The sequence below is a fragment of the Delphinapterus leucas genome, chromosome 10 (assembly GCF_059928025.1).
Source record: "Delphinapterus leucas isolate spDelLeu-1000000601 "Yukka" chromosome 10, BTC_Dleu_Yukka2, whole genome shotgun sequence".
Taxonomy (NCBI): Eukaryota; Metazoa; Chordata; class Mammalia; order Artiodactyla; family Monodontidae; genus Delphinapterus; species Delphinapterus leucas.
The window spans coordinates 102233508-102249762 of record NC_143138.1 but is presented as its reverse complement, the minus strand read 5'-3'; the positions used below and the strand labels follow the sequence as shown (position 1 = coordinate 102249762).

The 16255-nt window shown below is 58.3% G+C and overlaps 1 protein-coding gene across 3 annotated transcripts in view; it reads right to left on the bottom strand.

The window, feature by feature from the left end:
* Positions 1–6682: 6682 nt before the first annotated feature.
* The window catches only part of NUP210 (nucleoporin 210), a 100640-nt gene continuing 91067 nt past the window's right edge, over positions 6683–16255 (bottom strand). For 2 of the 3 annotated variants that reach the window (XM_022562564.3, XM_022562565.3), the window contains 7 exons: positions 13920–14043; positions 12848–12994; positions 10974–11224; positions 9665–9881; positions 9360–9455; positions 9195–9278; positions 8015–8590 (listed from right to left, as the gene is read on the bottom strand). In XM_022562564.3, the coding sequence (XP_022418272.2) occupies positions 8418–8590; positions 9195–9278; positions 9360–9455; positions 9665–9881; positions 10974–11224; positions 12848–12994; positions 13920–14043 (1092 nt within the window). In that variant the 3' untranslated portion in view covers positions 8015–8417. The other variant, XM_022562566.3, reaches the window with a different exon arrangement.

The window sequence follows — 16255 nt, the reverse complement described above, 5'->3', positions numbered from 1 at the left end:
AAATAGAAAAGCAACAAGGACCTGCTGTACAGCACAAGGAACTCTTCTCAACATTCTGCAATAACCTATACGGGAAAAGAATCTGAAAAAGAATAGATATGTATAACTGAATCACTTTGCTGTACACCTGAAACTTATACAACATTGTAAATCAACTATATTCCAATATAAAATAAAAATTAAGAAAAAAGTCTTGGGAAGAAAGAACAGCAAATTGAAAACGGAGCTGGCAATCAGCAGAGGGGCTACAGGTGATGTTTCTTTTCTTGTCTATATTTTCTACTTCAATTAACTCAGATTACTCTGTAATTAGAAAAGTGCACACAAGTCACCTGGGGGTCTTGCTGAAATGCAGGTCCTGATCCAGCAGGTCTGGGGCGGGGCCTGAGAGTCTGCATTTCTAACAGGCTCCCGGGTGGCGCCCACACTGTTGATCCGAGGAGGACCAGAGTTTGAGTAGCGTGGCTGTAGGGTGTTAGAAGAGGGAGTCGGAGGGGGAGGGGGAGGGGGGAGTGAAAGGAGGAGGGGGAGGGGAGGGGTGCAGGAGGTGAAGAGGTAGAAGAGAAATCGCAGAAGAGGTGAGACTTCTGCCCTGAATGGGGAGCCGGGCAGGGGGAGAAGGGAGAAGAGACAAACAGAAGGGCAGACCGGCCCAGGGGCTGACGGGAGCATCCCCAAGGCCCCAGCGGACCTGGGGTGGGAGGAGCCAATGAGGCTCAGATGTTCCGAATCAGTCAGGAAAGTGGGGCCTGAGTGAACTGCCCTTCAGAGCCTCACAGCGGCATGCTGGTTAAATCGGGCCGCCCAGCCCCACTCAGCTGTGGCCTCTGAGGTTTAGCCTCTCTCCTGCCAAGAGCAGGGCAGCCCCCGGGGGCGGCAGCTGTGCTCCCTGAGGCTGTGGATCCAGCGCGCGGGTAGGCGGGCAGGCGGGGCCGGGTGTTGGGTCTGCTCCCTTCCTGGACCCGCAGCCTTTTGGAGCTGGGGCACCTGATCAGAACCGAGGGGAAGCTGAGACCCAGAGAGGGGAGGGGACTGGCTGGACAGTCAGGGCCGGAAGCAGAAGCCTGGGGGAGCCTGGTGAAAGGACCAAGGGGCAGAGGTGAGGTGAGTGCACGTGTTTTCCCCAAATAGAGCCCGTCAGCTCGCCTTGGATGAGCAGTCATCCTATTGGCTGCCCTGAAGGGATTCCACTCACACAGACACACTCCTGCTCTGGCACACTCCATGGCTCCCCATTGCCTACAGGGGAAGTTTCACAGCTTTTCGTGTGCTCCCTCATAGAATTTGGGAAAAATTCTATCCCCCCCCCTTTCTATGTTGACACCTGTTGTATACTTTTATCAGTAGGAAGTAGAACATATGAAACAATTTACAGGATGAAATACAACGAGGATTAACCATAATTAGAATATTTTATGACAGGACTTGATAAAATAGGTTTTAATTATCAAATTAAATAACCTACTCCGAATCTGAAATTATGTGAAATTTTACTGAAAATGGGTTTTAATGTAGGTCGAAAAGTGAGAAAGCTAAAAGAAAGTCCAGTTAGACTGGGAAGAATTAACTTTGCTGACTTCTCCTCTCTGGATGTCCTGAACTCAGAACATCTCAACCCAGTCACATGTGCCCCTGGGGAATGTTACAGGACCAGGGGTGGGGGTGGGGGTGGGGGTGGACAGGAAGCCTGGTTTGAATATACTGACCCCAGTCACCCCAAATCAGTATTTCCCCACATCCCCTAGCTTGGGAGCCAAGAGCTTTTTATACCCAGAACAACATGCCATAACTCCATCCCAGATGGGTGAGGATTGGAACCCAGGCCACATATCTGTTCCTCCCCACAGGAGGCTAGAAGTGTCTGACCTTAGGCTCAAACTGGCCCCTCCGCCTAGACATCCATTGTTCCCGCCTGGTTCTGACTCGCCTCCTCCCTGGAGCCTCTTCCAACCCTCCAAACCACCAAGGTCCCTTTCCCCACCTGTAGAAGGTGCTCTGAGCCTTGTCTGTCTCTCTGCCCCTCCACAGAGAAGGCCCATCTGACTCATCCCTCTGCCTTCTGCCCTGCCAGCTCCTTGGGAAGCAGGGCGTTGATAAAGGCTGCCAACAGCCCCTGGAGGTGGTAATAGCATCTCAACCTTCCTGGCGTAGGGAACAAAATTACCGACTTGACAGCCGACACGAATCTGTCTCCAACTGGGGTGCCCAAGAAACAGCCCTTGATCATTTTCCTTTGATTTAGACCATGAGCGCCCATTCCCCTCCCCACACGGATGGTGAATGTCATTTCAGTGGTTCCTGAAAACTTAACAAACTGATCACAGTTACACACTTAAACTTCTTACCTCTGCCCATCAATCTCCTCACCCTGGGCCCCTGGACCCTGTGGGCAGTAGGGGCAGGTAGCTGGGGCTGCAACATTTGCCTACTTCTGCACTTTAAGATGCTTCAGTCCCAAATCAATACTTCTGAAGGAAAAAAAAAGATACATTCTAACATACACAGCATCTTTTAGCCACTCCCTCTGTGTCCGGTTGCCAGAGAAAAGATGATACCTTCACGTCTTTGGTTATAGGTGAGCTAAAACTAGTCCTTTCCTGCCTCTAAAATGAGGGGCTTGGAGTAGATTAAGGAGGACGATGGGACTCCTCTCCTCTGTCAACACCAGCTGACTGGCTGTGGCTGCCGGGATGCTGGATTGTAGGGAATCTGAGGCAGAGTCCTGCTTGAGCAGGAAAGAGTGCTGGGAGCGATTGGTAATGTCTGCCAGGGCCACAGGAAGGGATTGGGGAAACACACGCATTTTACCAGTCATGAAGAAATTCAGAGGTTGAAAACTGGTGGCCTGAGGGCAGGTTTCTTCGGCCCACACAAGCTTTTTTTAAAATATTTTTTAAACTTTAATTTTATTACCATTATTTATAAGGTGGAAGGTTTTACTGCCCCCCCAAAGGATTTTTGGAGTCTCTAGAAAACTAGAAGAATGGGCCCCACTGGGCTTTGTCCCCACCTGGCAGCTGGAGGTCAGTGGGTGAGGCCATGCACTCAGGTCGCCAGCGCCCAGCCCCAGCCCCTTGCATTCGGGGGCCGCCTGCCTGGCCCATCATCCACATTTGTGAGCCTGGACCTGATGGTTGATTTGCTTCAGTTGGCCACGTGAGCAGTGACAGGGACTCCTGGGGAATGTGTCATGGCCCCAAGAGAGTGACGACAACTGTGTCTAGTCACCAGGGAGAAGAAGGCAGAGAAGTTCATATTTACTGAGCACCAAATGTCTGCTCACCACCATGCTGGGGGTTTTAATACAGGAGCTCATTCAGTCCACACGGCACACCTACGGAGGAGGTAGTGTGATAATTACCACTCTGCAGACGGGGAAACTGAGGCTCAGAGAGGTGACAGGAAGTACTCAAGGTCAAGGTCCCCCTGGCTGGTTAGTGGCACAGGCAGGAGATCTACCCGGTGCCTGGGTCTTGTCCACCAGGCTCTGGGCTGCTGCCCTTGGCCTCCTGATGTACCCCTCTGTGGAGAAGGACCCAGAGAGGGAGCCGCCACTGCCCTGGAGCCATTACACCTTGCAGCTGTGGAGCAATGGGAAAATGGGATTCCACTTTCCTGGTTCTTATAAATTTATTTGCCTTCAGTAAATACTCCCCACGTGAAAAAGCGGTCACCTGACGAGTCTGCTAATGAAATCTTCCACGGAAGTTTATGTGCTAATTACATACAACATAAAACAAAATAATAGACAATCCACCAAACGCATGGTTCCCGGCTTTGTTTTCTTCCTTTCTCTCTCTCTCTCTGAGATTGCTCACTTTATGTGATGTTGAAATTGTGGATCTAGACAGGATCCTTGAGAATTAATCATAGGGTGAAAGGCCCACGCCTTTGACTAATGCGTCCTCATGACCTGTGCCACTGCTCTGGGGAGGCGGGGGTGGTGGTGGGGGACGACCTTGACTTCCAGGGCCGGGGCCTGATGTGCTACTCAGGGGTGGCCCCTGCTAGTCCCTTCCTGTCTCTGGGCCTCAATTTCCCCATCTGTATGATATATGATGAGGGAGTTGAACAATAAGAAAAAAGACAACCCATGATTGCTTTGTGTTAATGACCTTGACTCTTTTGTTACATTTATTTATTTATTTATTTAATGACCTTGACTCTTGACCCCTCCGTTCACATCTGTGGCTTTGCAGCTTCTCCCAGCCAAGGTAGACTATTCCTGAGCCTTGATTCTAGATTCAGACTCGTGACTGGTTTTGTTCAAGGGACTGGAGAGCACAGGCTAGCAGGCCCGTCCCAGCCCAGCCCCTGGGGGGCTGTGTGTGCCCTCCTGCCCTCTCGCTCCGGGTTGTCACCATAAGCAGGACGTGTCTCACCCAGCCCACTGGGGTGACAACAGGATGAGAGCAGCAGCCCGAGGGTGAGGTTGACTGGGCCCCTCCCAAGAGGGAGGAAACCGGGGCCTCTGAGGTGCCTGCCTGAGTGCCTGGCCCAGGCTCTGAGCACCAGGCGCCCTTCCAGCCTCTGCCAGGGCCACTGGAAAGCCCTGTCCAGCGGGATGGGCCAAAGGGGCAGCCCTGGGCAGAGCCCAGGAGAAAACAGACTGAAGGTAAGGGGCCACAAGGCTGCAACCGTGTCAATCAGACTCTGTGACAAGTGGCAGAAACCTACCCTGAAGGGCTCAGCCAGAAGGGAATCCATGCCACGCTTTGTATCAGTCACCTACTGCTGCAACAACACTGCCTAACAAACTGTCCCCAAAGTCAGTGGTTTGTAACTATCATCGTTTACTCTCAAGGTCACAAGTCTGCAGGTCAGTTGGTCTGGGATGGGCAGATTTGTCTCAGGTCCCTCTTAGATGTCTCTCCTCCTCCTGGGGCCAGCAGCTACCTGGGTTTCCTTGTTATTCTGTCAACTGCAGAAGGACAAGGAGGGTGAGCAGAAACTGGTGAGGCCTCTTTAAGCACAGGCTCTGAACTGACATGCGGTCACTTCCACCCACTTTCCGTTGGCCAAAGCAAGTCACGCGACCATGGCGCCCCCTCCATGGGGGGAATGCAATCAGCCTCTGGGGGAGGCACTGGGAGGCTGAGGGCTGGGATGAGCATGCAGCCCACCTACCACCTCTTCCCCCGGAGCCACTTGGGGTGGCAGGCAGGCCAGATGCAGACGGGGGAACACTGCAGCGCAGGGAGGGAACACAATTCCGCTCTAGCCCCAGAGGCGGGGCCTCACCCCTGGCCACCTCATCTCTAAACTCCATGTCTTTCCCACCCACCTGGATGCCCAGGTTCCGGGCTGTCTCATAGGTGGTATTTCAGACCTCGAGACGTAACATTTCCAGTATGCCCCCCACACCAACACACACACAGAAAAACAGGGGGAGACAGAGAGAGACACACAGAGTTATTTTCTGGCCAAACTTAGGAATTCTGGAGGAAAAAAAAATCGATATGCAATACTATAATTTTGGCGCTAAATGGTGCTAAAAGCATTTTTTGGCACCCTTTAGAGAGTGAAAGTTGCTTGGTTAGTTTGGGAACAGAAAGCTGAAGCACGTCACCGGGTTTTGTGAACGCCCTCGCCTCTGGCTGGGTCTGGTTGTTTCTAGCAGCACATGCTTTAAGATGACTGAGATGTCTGGGGAGAAGAGAGCCCAAAACTCTTGCTCGCATGCCTGGGCGTCAGGGGACGCCGTCCCGGGTTGGGGTGCAGGCTGGACACGAGGACAGCCCAGTGACTCTGGTGGCCCGACCGTCCTTGCCGGGAAGAGCCCCACCGGGTCTGCTGAGCCGGCATTGATGGGACGGGAGGTAAACAGGGCACCCGTCCCTTCAGGGCACCGTTTCACCAGCTGCCTGGGACATGGCCCCTCTGTTCTGGCCCCAAATGTAGTCACATGTTGGCTTCTAGCAGCACGAGGGGCTGCGAAATGCAAATTTTGCGTTGAAATTCCGGCTGCTCTTTGCCCAGCTCCGCGTTAGGGGCTCAGACTCCGAGGAGGCCGGCAAGTGATGTCCGGGACAGCTGGTCTCCACCAGCAGCACCTCTGGGTGGCCTGCGACCTTGGGTGGCTACCTGTCTCTAAGCCTCCATTCCCACCCCTGTGACACGTGGTGCCAGGCCCTGCCCCACGGCGCACTCAGGATGACCCCGCACGAGCGCCCCGTGAAGGCCGCAGGCAGGGCCTGGGGCTGGGAGGGCCAACCCTGAGGGGCACAGGGTGAGGGGCCGGGGGACACAGAGGAGGGGCTGCCAGCAAAGCAGGGCCAGTTAACTAATGGGGCCGGTGTCCGGCTGTGACCAGGGGAGATGGTCTCAGGGGCGGGGTGGTGGACCCAGAGCTGCAGAGAGAAGGGGACGGCTGGAGAGGGAGGGGAGCCGAGAGGCCGTCTAGGTGACCCCAGTGATGTGTGGGCAGGGCTGCCACGTCCTCCGACAGGGAAGGCCTGTCTGGGGGCCTTGAGCAGGCAGCTGTGGGCAGACACTACGGCACCCCGCCCTGGTGCCTGCCGGTCCCTCAGGGGTGGGAGGGAGGCTGGGCTGCCCAGCTAGAGAAGAGAGGCTGGCAGGACACAGACCTGCTCCCCAAATGCACACAACGGCAAGCAATGTCACCAGGCCCGAGTCACTTCTGGGCAGGACGCATGTGATTCCGGCAATAATCACGCTCATCTTAAGAAATTATAGAGCTTTATTAAATAAACCAGGTAGAAACGCGCCTGTTTACATCCAAGTTGCCAGTCTGAGCTCAAGTAATATGCAAGGCACAATTCTTCCTGTCTCCAGCTTTAAAAAAATAAATCGCATGGCCCAGTCCCAAAGGGCTGAGGCGGATTCACGTGTGCAGCTCGGGGTCCACGCCTGCCAGGCTCCGGGCCTTCCTGGGGGCGGCACGGCACCCCGGCCTCAGGAGGGGCCGCATCCTGGAGGTCTCAGCTGCTGTGTGGACGAGGGCTGGGAAGGAGGGCGTTTTCTGAGTCGCCCCCTCCCCGGCCCGTCCTGGGAGCTGCCTGGAGGGAGGTCGTCCCGAGGGGCGGCAGAGGCTCAGATCCGCGAGGTGCTTTGTACAGAGGGAGGGACAGAGGACATGGGTCTGTGCGTGGGCGGAACAGTGGAACACAAGGAGAGTCCCTGTCTCCAGGCCAAGGACATTTCCCAGCTCCGATTCCGAAGTCCCTGTGCTGATAGCGAAGCCAGGACAGGGAGGATGAGCTGGACCCCCCGGGGCCGAGTCCAAGTACACCGCTCGGGAAACAAAGCACCACAAAGGATGGCCATCCACTCACAGTGGCCCGAGGCGGGCAGGAGGCCCAGCTCCCAGCTCCCCGGCGTCTCGGGCGCCCCCGAGGCTGAGCCGGGCGCCCTGGCCCCGGTCCTGAGGCTCCTTGTGCAGCGACAGGGCGGCCCCTGTCACTCGTGTCTGTTCGCTGCAATCATTTCCCAGCAGCAGCCCGACGAGGGGAAAAGTCCAGTTTCCATAGAGAGAAGAACCCACACAAGTAAAAAATCCAATAGAAAATCCTTTCCCTGAGACCACTGCTATCACAGCATCTACAGACCCCTACTCCACAGACTCCCACCGGCTCCAGGTCCTGAGAAGGGAGCGATTTTAGAGACCAAGAAACTAAAAGCCGAAGTGTACATCGTCCCGAAACCCCAGACAACCAGGTTGAGGAATGAGCCAAGGTCTTTGCCTTTGCAAGACTCTCAGTAGAAAACGACAACAAAAACCCCCAGACAACAAACTTAAACTCCTACTTATAAGAACAAGCTCGTGAGCATGGCCTAAGCTACAGTTACAGGAAGAGGGGCGGCGGCTGCGGCCGGGCTTGCTCCAGGCTGGACCCAGCAGGCCCGGCCCTGGGGTGGTGGAGGCACGGGGGTCCTGGCCCTCCTGACTAGTGGGAGGGGTACACACGGCTCCACAGCCCCGAGGGAGGGCTGGCTCTGCGAGCAGGAAGCAGCGCGTTGAAAGGCGTTGGCGATGAGGCAGGAACATCTAGGGTGGGAAGAGAGCCCCGGTGAGCAAGGAGCCAAAGGGAGACCTCTACGTTCCTCACACCCCGCAGGGCCTACGCCAGACAACGGCTCCGAGGGGCTGCTCTGCTGCCAAGCTACGCCCCCGGCTCCCGGGCCAGCGCACGAGGCCCACAGGGGCCTGCTGAGCTGCGCACGCAGCGGCCTGGACCGTGACCCTGACCTCCTGGCGCGCACAGCCTGCCAGGTCCCAGGATCCCACGGTCACGTCCCATCCACAGGACACACGGGGAGCGGGCCCGTCCATCTGGGCAGAGAAAGCTGCACAAACAGACTCCAACGTGTGCGAAGGGTCCGGAGTGCCCAGGAGGCAACGCAAAGCCCCCAGCGTGGCTCCAACAAACCGGGGAGGGGTGTGCTGGGGGACGCAGTTAGCAAGGCGAGCGCCCACTGCAGACACAGCTGGATGATGAATCGGAGTTGACGTGGGGAAGCGAGCTGCTGGGCAGTCCACGGCTTTCCCTGGGGTCGCAGGCCTGAGAGAAGGCTGTGATTCTAGGGGTCCAGGATGCATGTAGGATCTTGTTACCCCAGGAACACCAACCTATATACACAGTTGTGTCCTCTTTCAAACAACTCACGGAGCCCTTGAAGCCAGGCCATGGCCCCATAGGTCAGTAGACACCCCCTCAAGGATTCCTTGTGGAGGGGAGAGAACCCTTGAATGGGAATCCGGAGACACAGGGATGCCACGGACAGCTGTGCAGGTTGGGTACTGCACAGCCTCAGGGGACACCACTCACAGAGAGAGGAGACCCTGGGGTTGTGCAGGGGTCACCAGCGCTTCAGGACCACCAGAGGCAGGGGCACCGCTAACAGGAATGAGTCCAGTGATTCTTCTCCATCCGACAAACACCTCATCGGGACCCCCAGAACCCTCCCCTCTGAGTCAGCCCGTCCAGCCCCAGCTGAGAGCCCTTCGCGGTAGCCCCAGCGGGTGGGACCCCGGCCCCACACGCCCACCCGCAGAGACAGGGCTCCCTGGCCCCAGCCCCTCCGGGACCAGCATCCGCCAGCTCCCGTTCCCCCACCAGCTCGCAGGCCTGCCCTCTGGGCCTCACAGCCCAGCTGCAGCTCATGCCCAGGGCCAGGCCTTCTGAGACCTGGGGATCCTCCCCCGCCGCCCGCCCCTCGGGGTGGCTACTCACAGTGCGGGCTGTGCCGAGGGCTGGCTCGCGGGGAGAGGGCCGGCGGTGTGCTGGGCTCCCGGGGTGTGCAGACCGCGTGGTAGGCTGCGAGACGCACGGGTGGTTAGAGTGGGGGTGGGGATGGGGGAGCAATCGGGGGGTGGGGACACGGCACGCCCGCCTCACCTATGATCGTGACCGCGGTCGCGGCCAGCAGGGCAAACAGCGTGAAGAACATGACCTGGTAGGAATCCAGGATGTGCTGGAAGAGGCCGGCGCCGTCTGTGGTCCAAGGAAAGAGAGTTACCAAACCGTGTGCGGAGCCCCTCACGTCGTGTGCGTGCTCAGAGGGTGAGGGGCCCCGGGCGAGAGACACATTCTGCATTTCTGCTCCTGCAGCCTTCAGACTCCCGGTTCCACTCCCACCTGGACCACTCTGCCCGCCCCTTCTGCCAGGTCCCTCCCAGCGGGTGTCCCGTCCCGTAACTCACGAGCACCAGGTCCCCGGCGATCCATCACGAAGGCCACGGTGACGGGGATGGTGATGGCCTGGTTAGTGGTGGGGCTGGAGAAGGTCAGGGTGGTGGACAGAGGCCCCTGGCTGCCGGCTGTGGGGTCCGAGATGCCGACTGTGTAGGTGACGAAGCTGGGCAGCCCCAGAGACTTCTCCTTCACGAAGGCCAGCACGGCCGGGGACCCTGACTTCACCTGGGAGAGACGTCAGGGCTGAGGGGCACACCCCACGTCTGCCTGACACACGTGAGCTGCCCTCCTGGGCCCGTGGGCCGATGGCGCGGACCCTACCAGTTCCCGCTTCCCAGGCAGGTGGGGAGGCCTGGGCACTTCTGACAGGCGTGCAATCCGCAAACTCAGGGGAGCACGCTGTCTATGCTGGGGCATTTTTAGGGAAAGGACAAATCAGTATCATGGAATTCTAATCAAGAGCTCCTTAAAAAAAATGCTGCACTGCGTGAGCGATCACCAAACTCCAGCTTCCCAAGGGAGCAGCCAGGAGTTCTGTCCATGGCCCGTGGCCAGCAGCCCAGCCTGGGGCCCAGCAGGAGCTCCACCACCAATAGCAACTTCATGCCTGTGTCACTGTGAGGACATTCAGCTATGTTTGCCGCAGTGAGACCAGAGAAGGAGCCGGCGGAGACACCAGCGAGCCCTTCGCACATCACCCCAACCTCCTCCCGGCCTGCCGGGCCGCAGGACCGGTGTCCTGCACCACCACTCAACGGAGGGGGATACCCAGGCCCAGAGATGGGGACATCATCGTCCCCAGGTGTGCGGCATCAGTGGATCAGTGATAGGTCAGAGGTTAGAGCTTTTCTTCCTGCCCCTCGTCAGCGTGCCCTCCTGCCCTGGATTCATTCATGGACACGTGACACGTTCGCTGAGCAGATGCCGTGTGTCAGGCGGGCCCTGCACTCAGCGCCTCCCCGCGTAAGTCACTTCCAGCCGGGGAAGACCGGGGGCAATCACAACCATTCACACGATTCTACGGGCCGACAGACAGCAGCAGTGCTATGGGGAAAAGGGTCAAGGGACTTAATTTTTAAAATGTTTTTAGTTTTTTAATTTTGCGCCACGCAACTTGCAGGACCTCAGTTCCCTGACCAGGGACTGAACGAGTGCCCTCAGCAGTGAAAGTGCGGAGTCCTGACCACTGGACCACCGGGGAATTCCCTTACAACTTTTAATTTTAAAGAGAGGTGGTCCAGGATTGCCACACCCCAGCTGGTCCTCCCTGCCTCTTGGTCCCTCTGAGGCCTTGGCTCCTGCCTGGTCACCACTCACCTCCAGGTTCTCCAGAACTTCCATGGCACCAAAGACCTTGACCTCGGAGCTGGTGTAGTGGTTGCTCAAAAGGATTTCAGCCTGGTCAGTGTAAAGCCCTGGGCTGAAGGGCACCTCGGCCCCGACCTGCTCTCCGGAGAAGTGGCTGCCTGGGAGAGAGGGAGTGACCAGCAGTGCTGTCCTCTTCAGGCTCAGGTGCTTCAGCTGCTTGTCCGTAAGCCTGAGCATAGTCACCGAGCAGAGGTACCGGCCTGTGGAGACAAGGGCGTTATTCCACCTCGTCTCCTCTCCACCTAGGCCCTGATGCTAACCCTGCTCCCTGGAGGACTCCTACCCACCCTGCAGAGCCCGGGTGAGGCATGCCCTCCTCCCGGGGCCTCCTGGGAAGTCCCTCTTCAGTGCCCCCCTCCCTTTGGACACCCTTTCTGTGACCAGCTCTCCCCCTCTCTGTCTCAGAATCCTCTGTTCATGGATTCCCCTGGGGCAGGAATGCCTGCTCCAGCTCTGCATTTCAGGGCCCGGCCAGTCTGGCTCAGAACAGGGCTGAGGGAATGGTGAACAGATACCACGACCCAACACTGGCCGTACGTTGAGTGGGGCTGAGCCCCAGTACCGCTGACGCCCCAGGTGCGGCAGGAAGTTCTGTGGAGGCCTGGTTGGGACTATTCAGGGTCCATGCCTGACCCACAGTGGGTAAAAGAGCTGAATGAACACTGTTGAGTGGTGCCTTGGAAAGCTCCAGATCCAGGAATCAGGATACCTGGGTTGGGGTCCCTCCTGTGCTCCCACCAGCCAGGCGCCTCTAGGTGAGTCCCTTCCATTCCTCCTCTGTCCCCACCACCAGCCAGGAGGCCCCAGGTGAGTCGGCTTCCTTGCTGACTCTGTTTCCCTTGTCAAGCGGGGGTAACATCGCACCCCTTGTGGGGCTGTGCTGGTGAATCCACGGGGCCCGGGACCACCAAGTGCCTACTGTGTGCTAAGCCCCAAGCTCAGGTCTTGCACACAGTGTGCCCTCAGGATACACCGCCTGTATCCCACACGGCAGCCGGGGCGCTGAGGATGCTCTTGCGCTGCTGCCAGAGGGACAGAGACGCAGAGTGAACCAGGGAGAGGAGGGCCTCGCCTGGCCCCTGGGAGCTGCAGGCCGGTGGCAGCGGATTCTTAGAAAGAACTGAGCAACATGTCAAATGGTCATCCCCAGCCCCTCTCACGACAACACTGACAGTCTCGTTGCACGAGCACGGGACTCAGCGTCTCGGCATGTGCACGAGCTGGGCACTGTGCAAGCTCATCCCAGGGCCTGTCCTGAGTACTCAACGGCATCCGGTGAGGGGTGGCCCTCCTCTTAGAGTGACCTGGTGACACTCAGGTCACTCCACTCGGCCAGCACGCCGCTCCAGCCCGTGGTGCCGGCTGCCAGTTCCACGGCTCTGGTTACCAGTTCCGTGGAGCAGTTACACTCCACAGACGCCCATGCCCTCAACTACCGGTTGAATCAAGTCCCTTGCATCCCTCTCAGAGCCCCGTCATGCCAGCAGAGCAGGGCACCACCCTTCCCATGTCACGAGGGAAGCAGCCTCCTCGCCTGCAGGCTCTGAGGCAAGAAGAGCAGGAAAGGCCTGGAACCAGGTTCCCAACTCTGAATCGAGTCCTTTCCGCCAGGACTCGGAAAGCAGCTGGGAACTGAGAGCAGCTGGGAATGCCAGCCCCTCCCGGCGGCTGCAGGGAACCAGAGGCCGGGGTGACGGCATCAGTCCCCAGGCTGGGCTCCTGACGGATACCGCCCCCTGGACAGACGGCCATCGCGGGCCAAATGAACCGCAGGCGAACCTGCCACGCAGGTCAGTGTTCGCTACCAAACCCCGCAGACTCACCCAGGGCAGCATCGAACTCTGGTTCTACGGTGAAAACCTCACGGGCTGGGAAGTCGAAGATGTCTTGTTTGAACTGTAGCTGGCAGCCGAGGAGGGATTCTGGGTGCAGGGCTGCGATGCTTTCCACCTGGCCGGGGGAGCACTCACCTGGAGACGGGAGGGGGTGAGAAGGCCGCGCACCCAGGCCCCCGAGGCCCCCACCTGCAGAGCCCCAGCACGAGGACATGAGAGCAGGCCACGTGGAGGCTGGCCGGCCCGAGGACCGGACCTGTGCCCACATTCCTCCTGATGATGCTGCAGTTTATAAAAGCTGAGGACAAATTACTCATTATGTGGGAATGGGGGGCATCCTGTAGCATGGGCAATTTCAGCGTTTTTTCAGAGCCCACATCCAGGGGCACGGCAGCGGGTCGAGCCCGCTAGTGCGTGTTGTCTGCTCCTGTCAGCAGGGAAAACGGGCGATTTATCCCTGGACATCAGGAGGGCACTAGTTCCCCACTAATACCCTGAGCATCGTTTGGGCAATGGCACAGTGCTGTCCACTTGCACTGGAGCAGGGAGAGAGGTGACCACGAGGCAGTAGAGGTGCATCAGAACCACGACAGTGGTATTGAATTCTACCAGTTAAGTGGTTTTTTAAAAACAGCCTGTATTGATGCATTTATTTCCGGCAGCTGCTGTCCAGGGCTGTCACAGGCAGGGGATGAGGTCGAACGTTCTATGCATGACTTGGGAGAGGTAATTATGAAAATCAAAATCGGTGGCGAGGCCTGCTAAGCCACATTTTCTGGGATGAATAGCGGCTTTCTCCACTTGGGTGCCCTCGGGCTGACGTTGCACCTCCAACCCAGAAACAGGCAGTTTCGCAGCACTGGGCTTTCAGGAAGATCCCTTCACTGCCTGTGGAGGACTCGAATTTCTAAACAGCTGGAAGGGGTGGGCCAGCGGGGGTTAAATGCCCGCCTCGGAGTCAGCGAGTTTGAGTAGGAAAAGCAGCAAAACCCCATCAGAAGGGCCCGAGGCCCCTGGCCTGGCAGGGCCCACGCGGGACACACGACCCCTCACTCCTTACCTCTCAGGTTAGAGCTCCGGTCTCCCACAGTGACCATCACTTTGGAGGCCGCAACCTCCTGGAAGCTGGTCTGGACGGGGCGGGTGTACCGGGCCACGATCCTCTGAGGGACGCTGACCACTATCTGGGGGGGAAGACAAGGCAGGCCCTTGAGAGCTGACCATGCAGGCCGAGCGCCTGGGACGCAGGTACTGCCCTTCCCGCAGTACAGGGGACAGGACTGAGGCTCCGAGGCTACGTGAGCTGCTCAGACGGGGCAGAGCTGGACTAGACCCAGGCTGGCCTGACTCTCCCGGGAGCCGGCTGCCCCAGCAGCGGGGCAGGGCGACACCAGGCCTGAATGCAAGCAGCAGTCGGGGCGGGCTGCAGACTTTGGCTCCCCTGTCAGTTATGATCGCGTCTCTGCACATCAGTTGGGTTGCTTAATCTTTCAGCAAAGAGAGAAGGATCCATTTTACTTCACTGCCATTTATTCACAATAAATCAGCCTGACCAAAATGCAGACCCACACGGCCCAGTGGTGGCGGCCGAGGCTCATCTCCCCAAGTTATCTCCCGGCTCACCCCTCCCATCTAACCACTGAGCACCTTCCTGAGGCAGGACGAGCCTTCCTAGGCCGGGTACCCCTTCCACCCTCCTGCAGGGCCAACACTCCGCCCTGCATGCCCAGCTGTGGGCCACCGCCTCCCGGTGGAAGGCCGTCTCCGGCTCTGGGCAGGCGCCGAGCACTTCCTGCCCCCCACGGGCCTGCTTCCACCAGCACGTGAGTCCCTCGAGAGCAGGGACGGGGTCTCACTCCTCCCCAAGCTCCCGCAGACCCCGCAGCCGTGGCTGATGCTGAGCTGGAGGGCCGGCCCATCACCCTCCAGACTGACCGCAGTCACCTGCACCCCTGCCCGGGTCCTTCCCGCTGCCCCCCCTCGCCTTCTCTGCTCCTGACTTCCGCTCTGCAGTCTCCTGCCCTGTCCTCCTCCACACCTGGCAGAGGGCCCCAGGCCTGGTCCCGCTCCCTCCTGCTCCGGTAGGCCCTGCGTGTTCCCGCCACCCCCAGGGCTTCAGACCCACGTCTGTGCTGCAGGCACCCCACCCTCCGCTGTCTCTGGCTTTGGGCCCCGGAGCTCCAGACGCGCCGGCCCAGTTGCGTCACCACCAGCCCCACCTGGAGGAGCTACAAACACCTCAAACTCCCCATCATCCTCCCCCCACACTGGCACCTCCTTCTGTGCTCCCCTCTCTGCAAAGGGCCATCCTCCCCCTTGTCGCCCCAGCCAGACCTGGAGACTCATCCCCAAGGCCTCCCTCTCCCAGGCCCCGCCTCCAAACGGTCACCAAGCTCTGATGACCCTCCCTCCGGAGTCTCTCCAAACCCACCCTTAGTTTTGGCCTCCCCAGGGGTGCCAGTGAGGGCCCATCCTCTGTCTCTCAGCTGCCACCCTGCAGCTATGCCCCCTCCCTCAGGCTCTTAGACTCAGCCAGGCACCAGGCAATCTTTCCAAACATACTTCTGATCTATATCACTCTTGCCTTTAAAAAATCTCTGATGAATCCCTACTGTGTCTGGCATCGGTTTCAACATCTTTACCCCGAACAGCAGCAGCAGCTCATACCCACGGAGCACGTGCTCTGTGCCGAGTACCATTCTAAGGGCTTCGCACACATTAATGATTCATTTAATCCACACAACAATGTTAGCCCCATTTTTACCAGTAAGAAAACTGAGGCACAGAGAGGTCAAGTAACTTACCCAAAGTCACACAGCCTCTCAGTGGCCCAGCTGGGATTTGAACCCAGGCAGCCTGGCCCCAGAGCTTAACCACTGTTGTGATCTGATCGCAAAGCTAGCCTCCGCTCCCACACACCCCGGGTTCCAGCCCCAGGGCTGGCTCTCGAACCCTGCCCACCTTTCCCGTGCGGTGCCCTCCTCTGCCAGCTCCCCCAGCCCTGCCCGGCCACCCTCCGGGGCTTCTTGGGGGTGGGGGGGGGGAACTGCTTTATTCGTCTCAAGGTGCCTCTATCTGCACTGGGCTCGCCCGCACTGCAGGGTCGCAGCTCTAAACACACCCGCTATTAAGTTAAACTGCTAGATTCCACAGGGCACACGCTGCTCTAAAAATGAGACGCGTGGAACGCAGCCAGACTGCTCATCGATTCATTCTCGGCTGGAGATAAACAGAAGAGAGAGCGGTTCTGTTCACCTCCAGAAAGACTCAAAAGGTGACTTGCTGGGGGAGTTTAACTTTGCCGGTGATGCCAAATCGCTAAGCGGGACCACCTAAGGCCGCGACTCCCGGGGGACGCCCACGCAGACAATCCTGCCCCCAGGGCTCAGCCGAAGC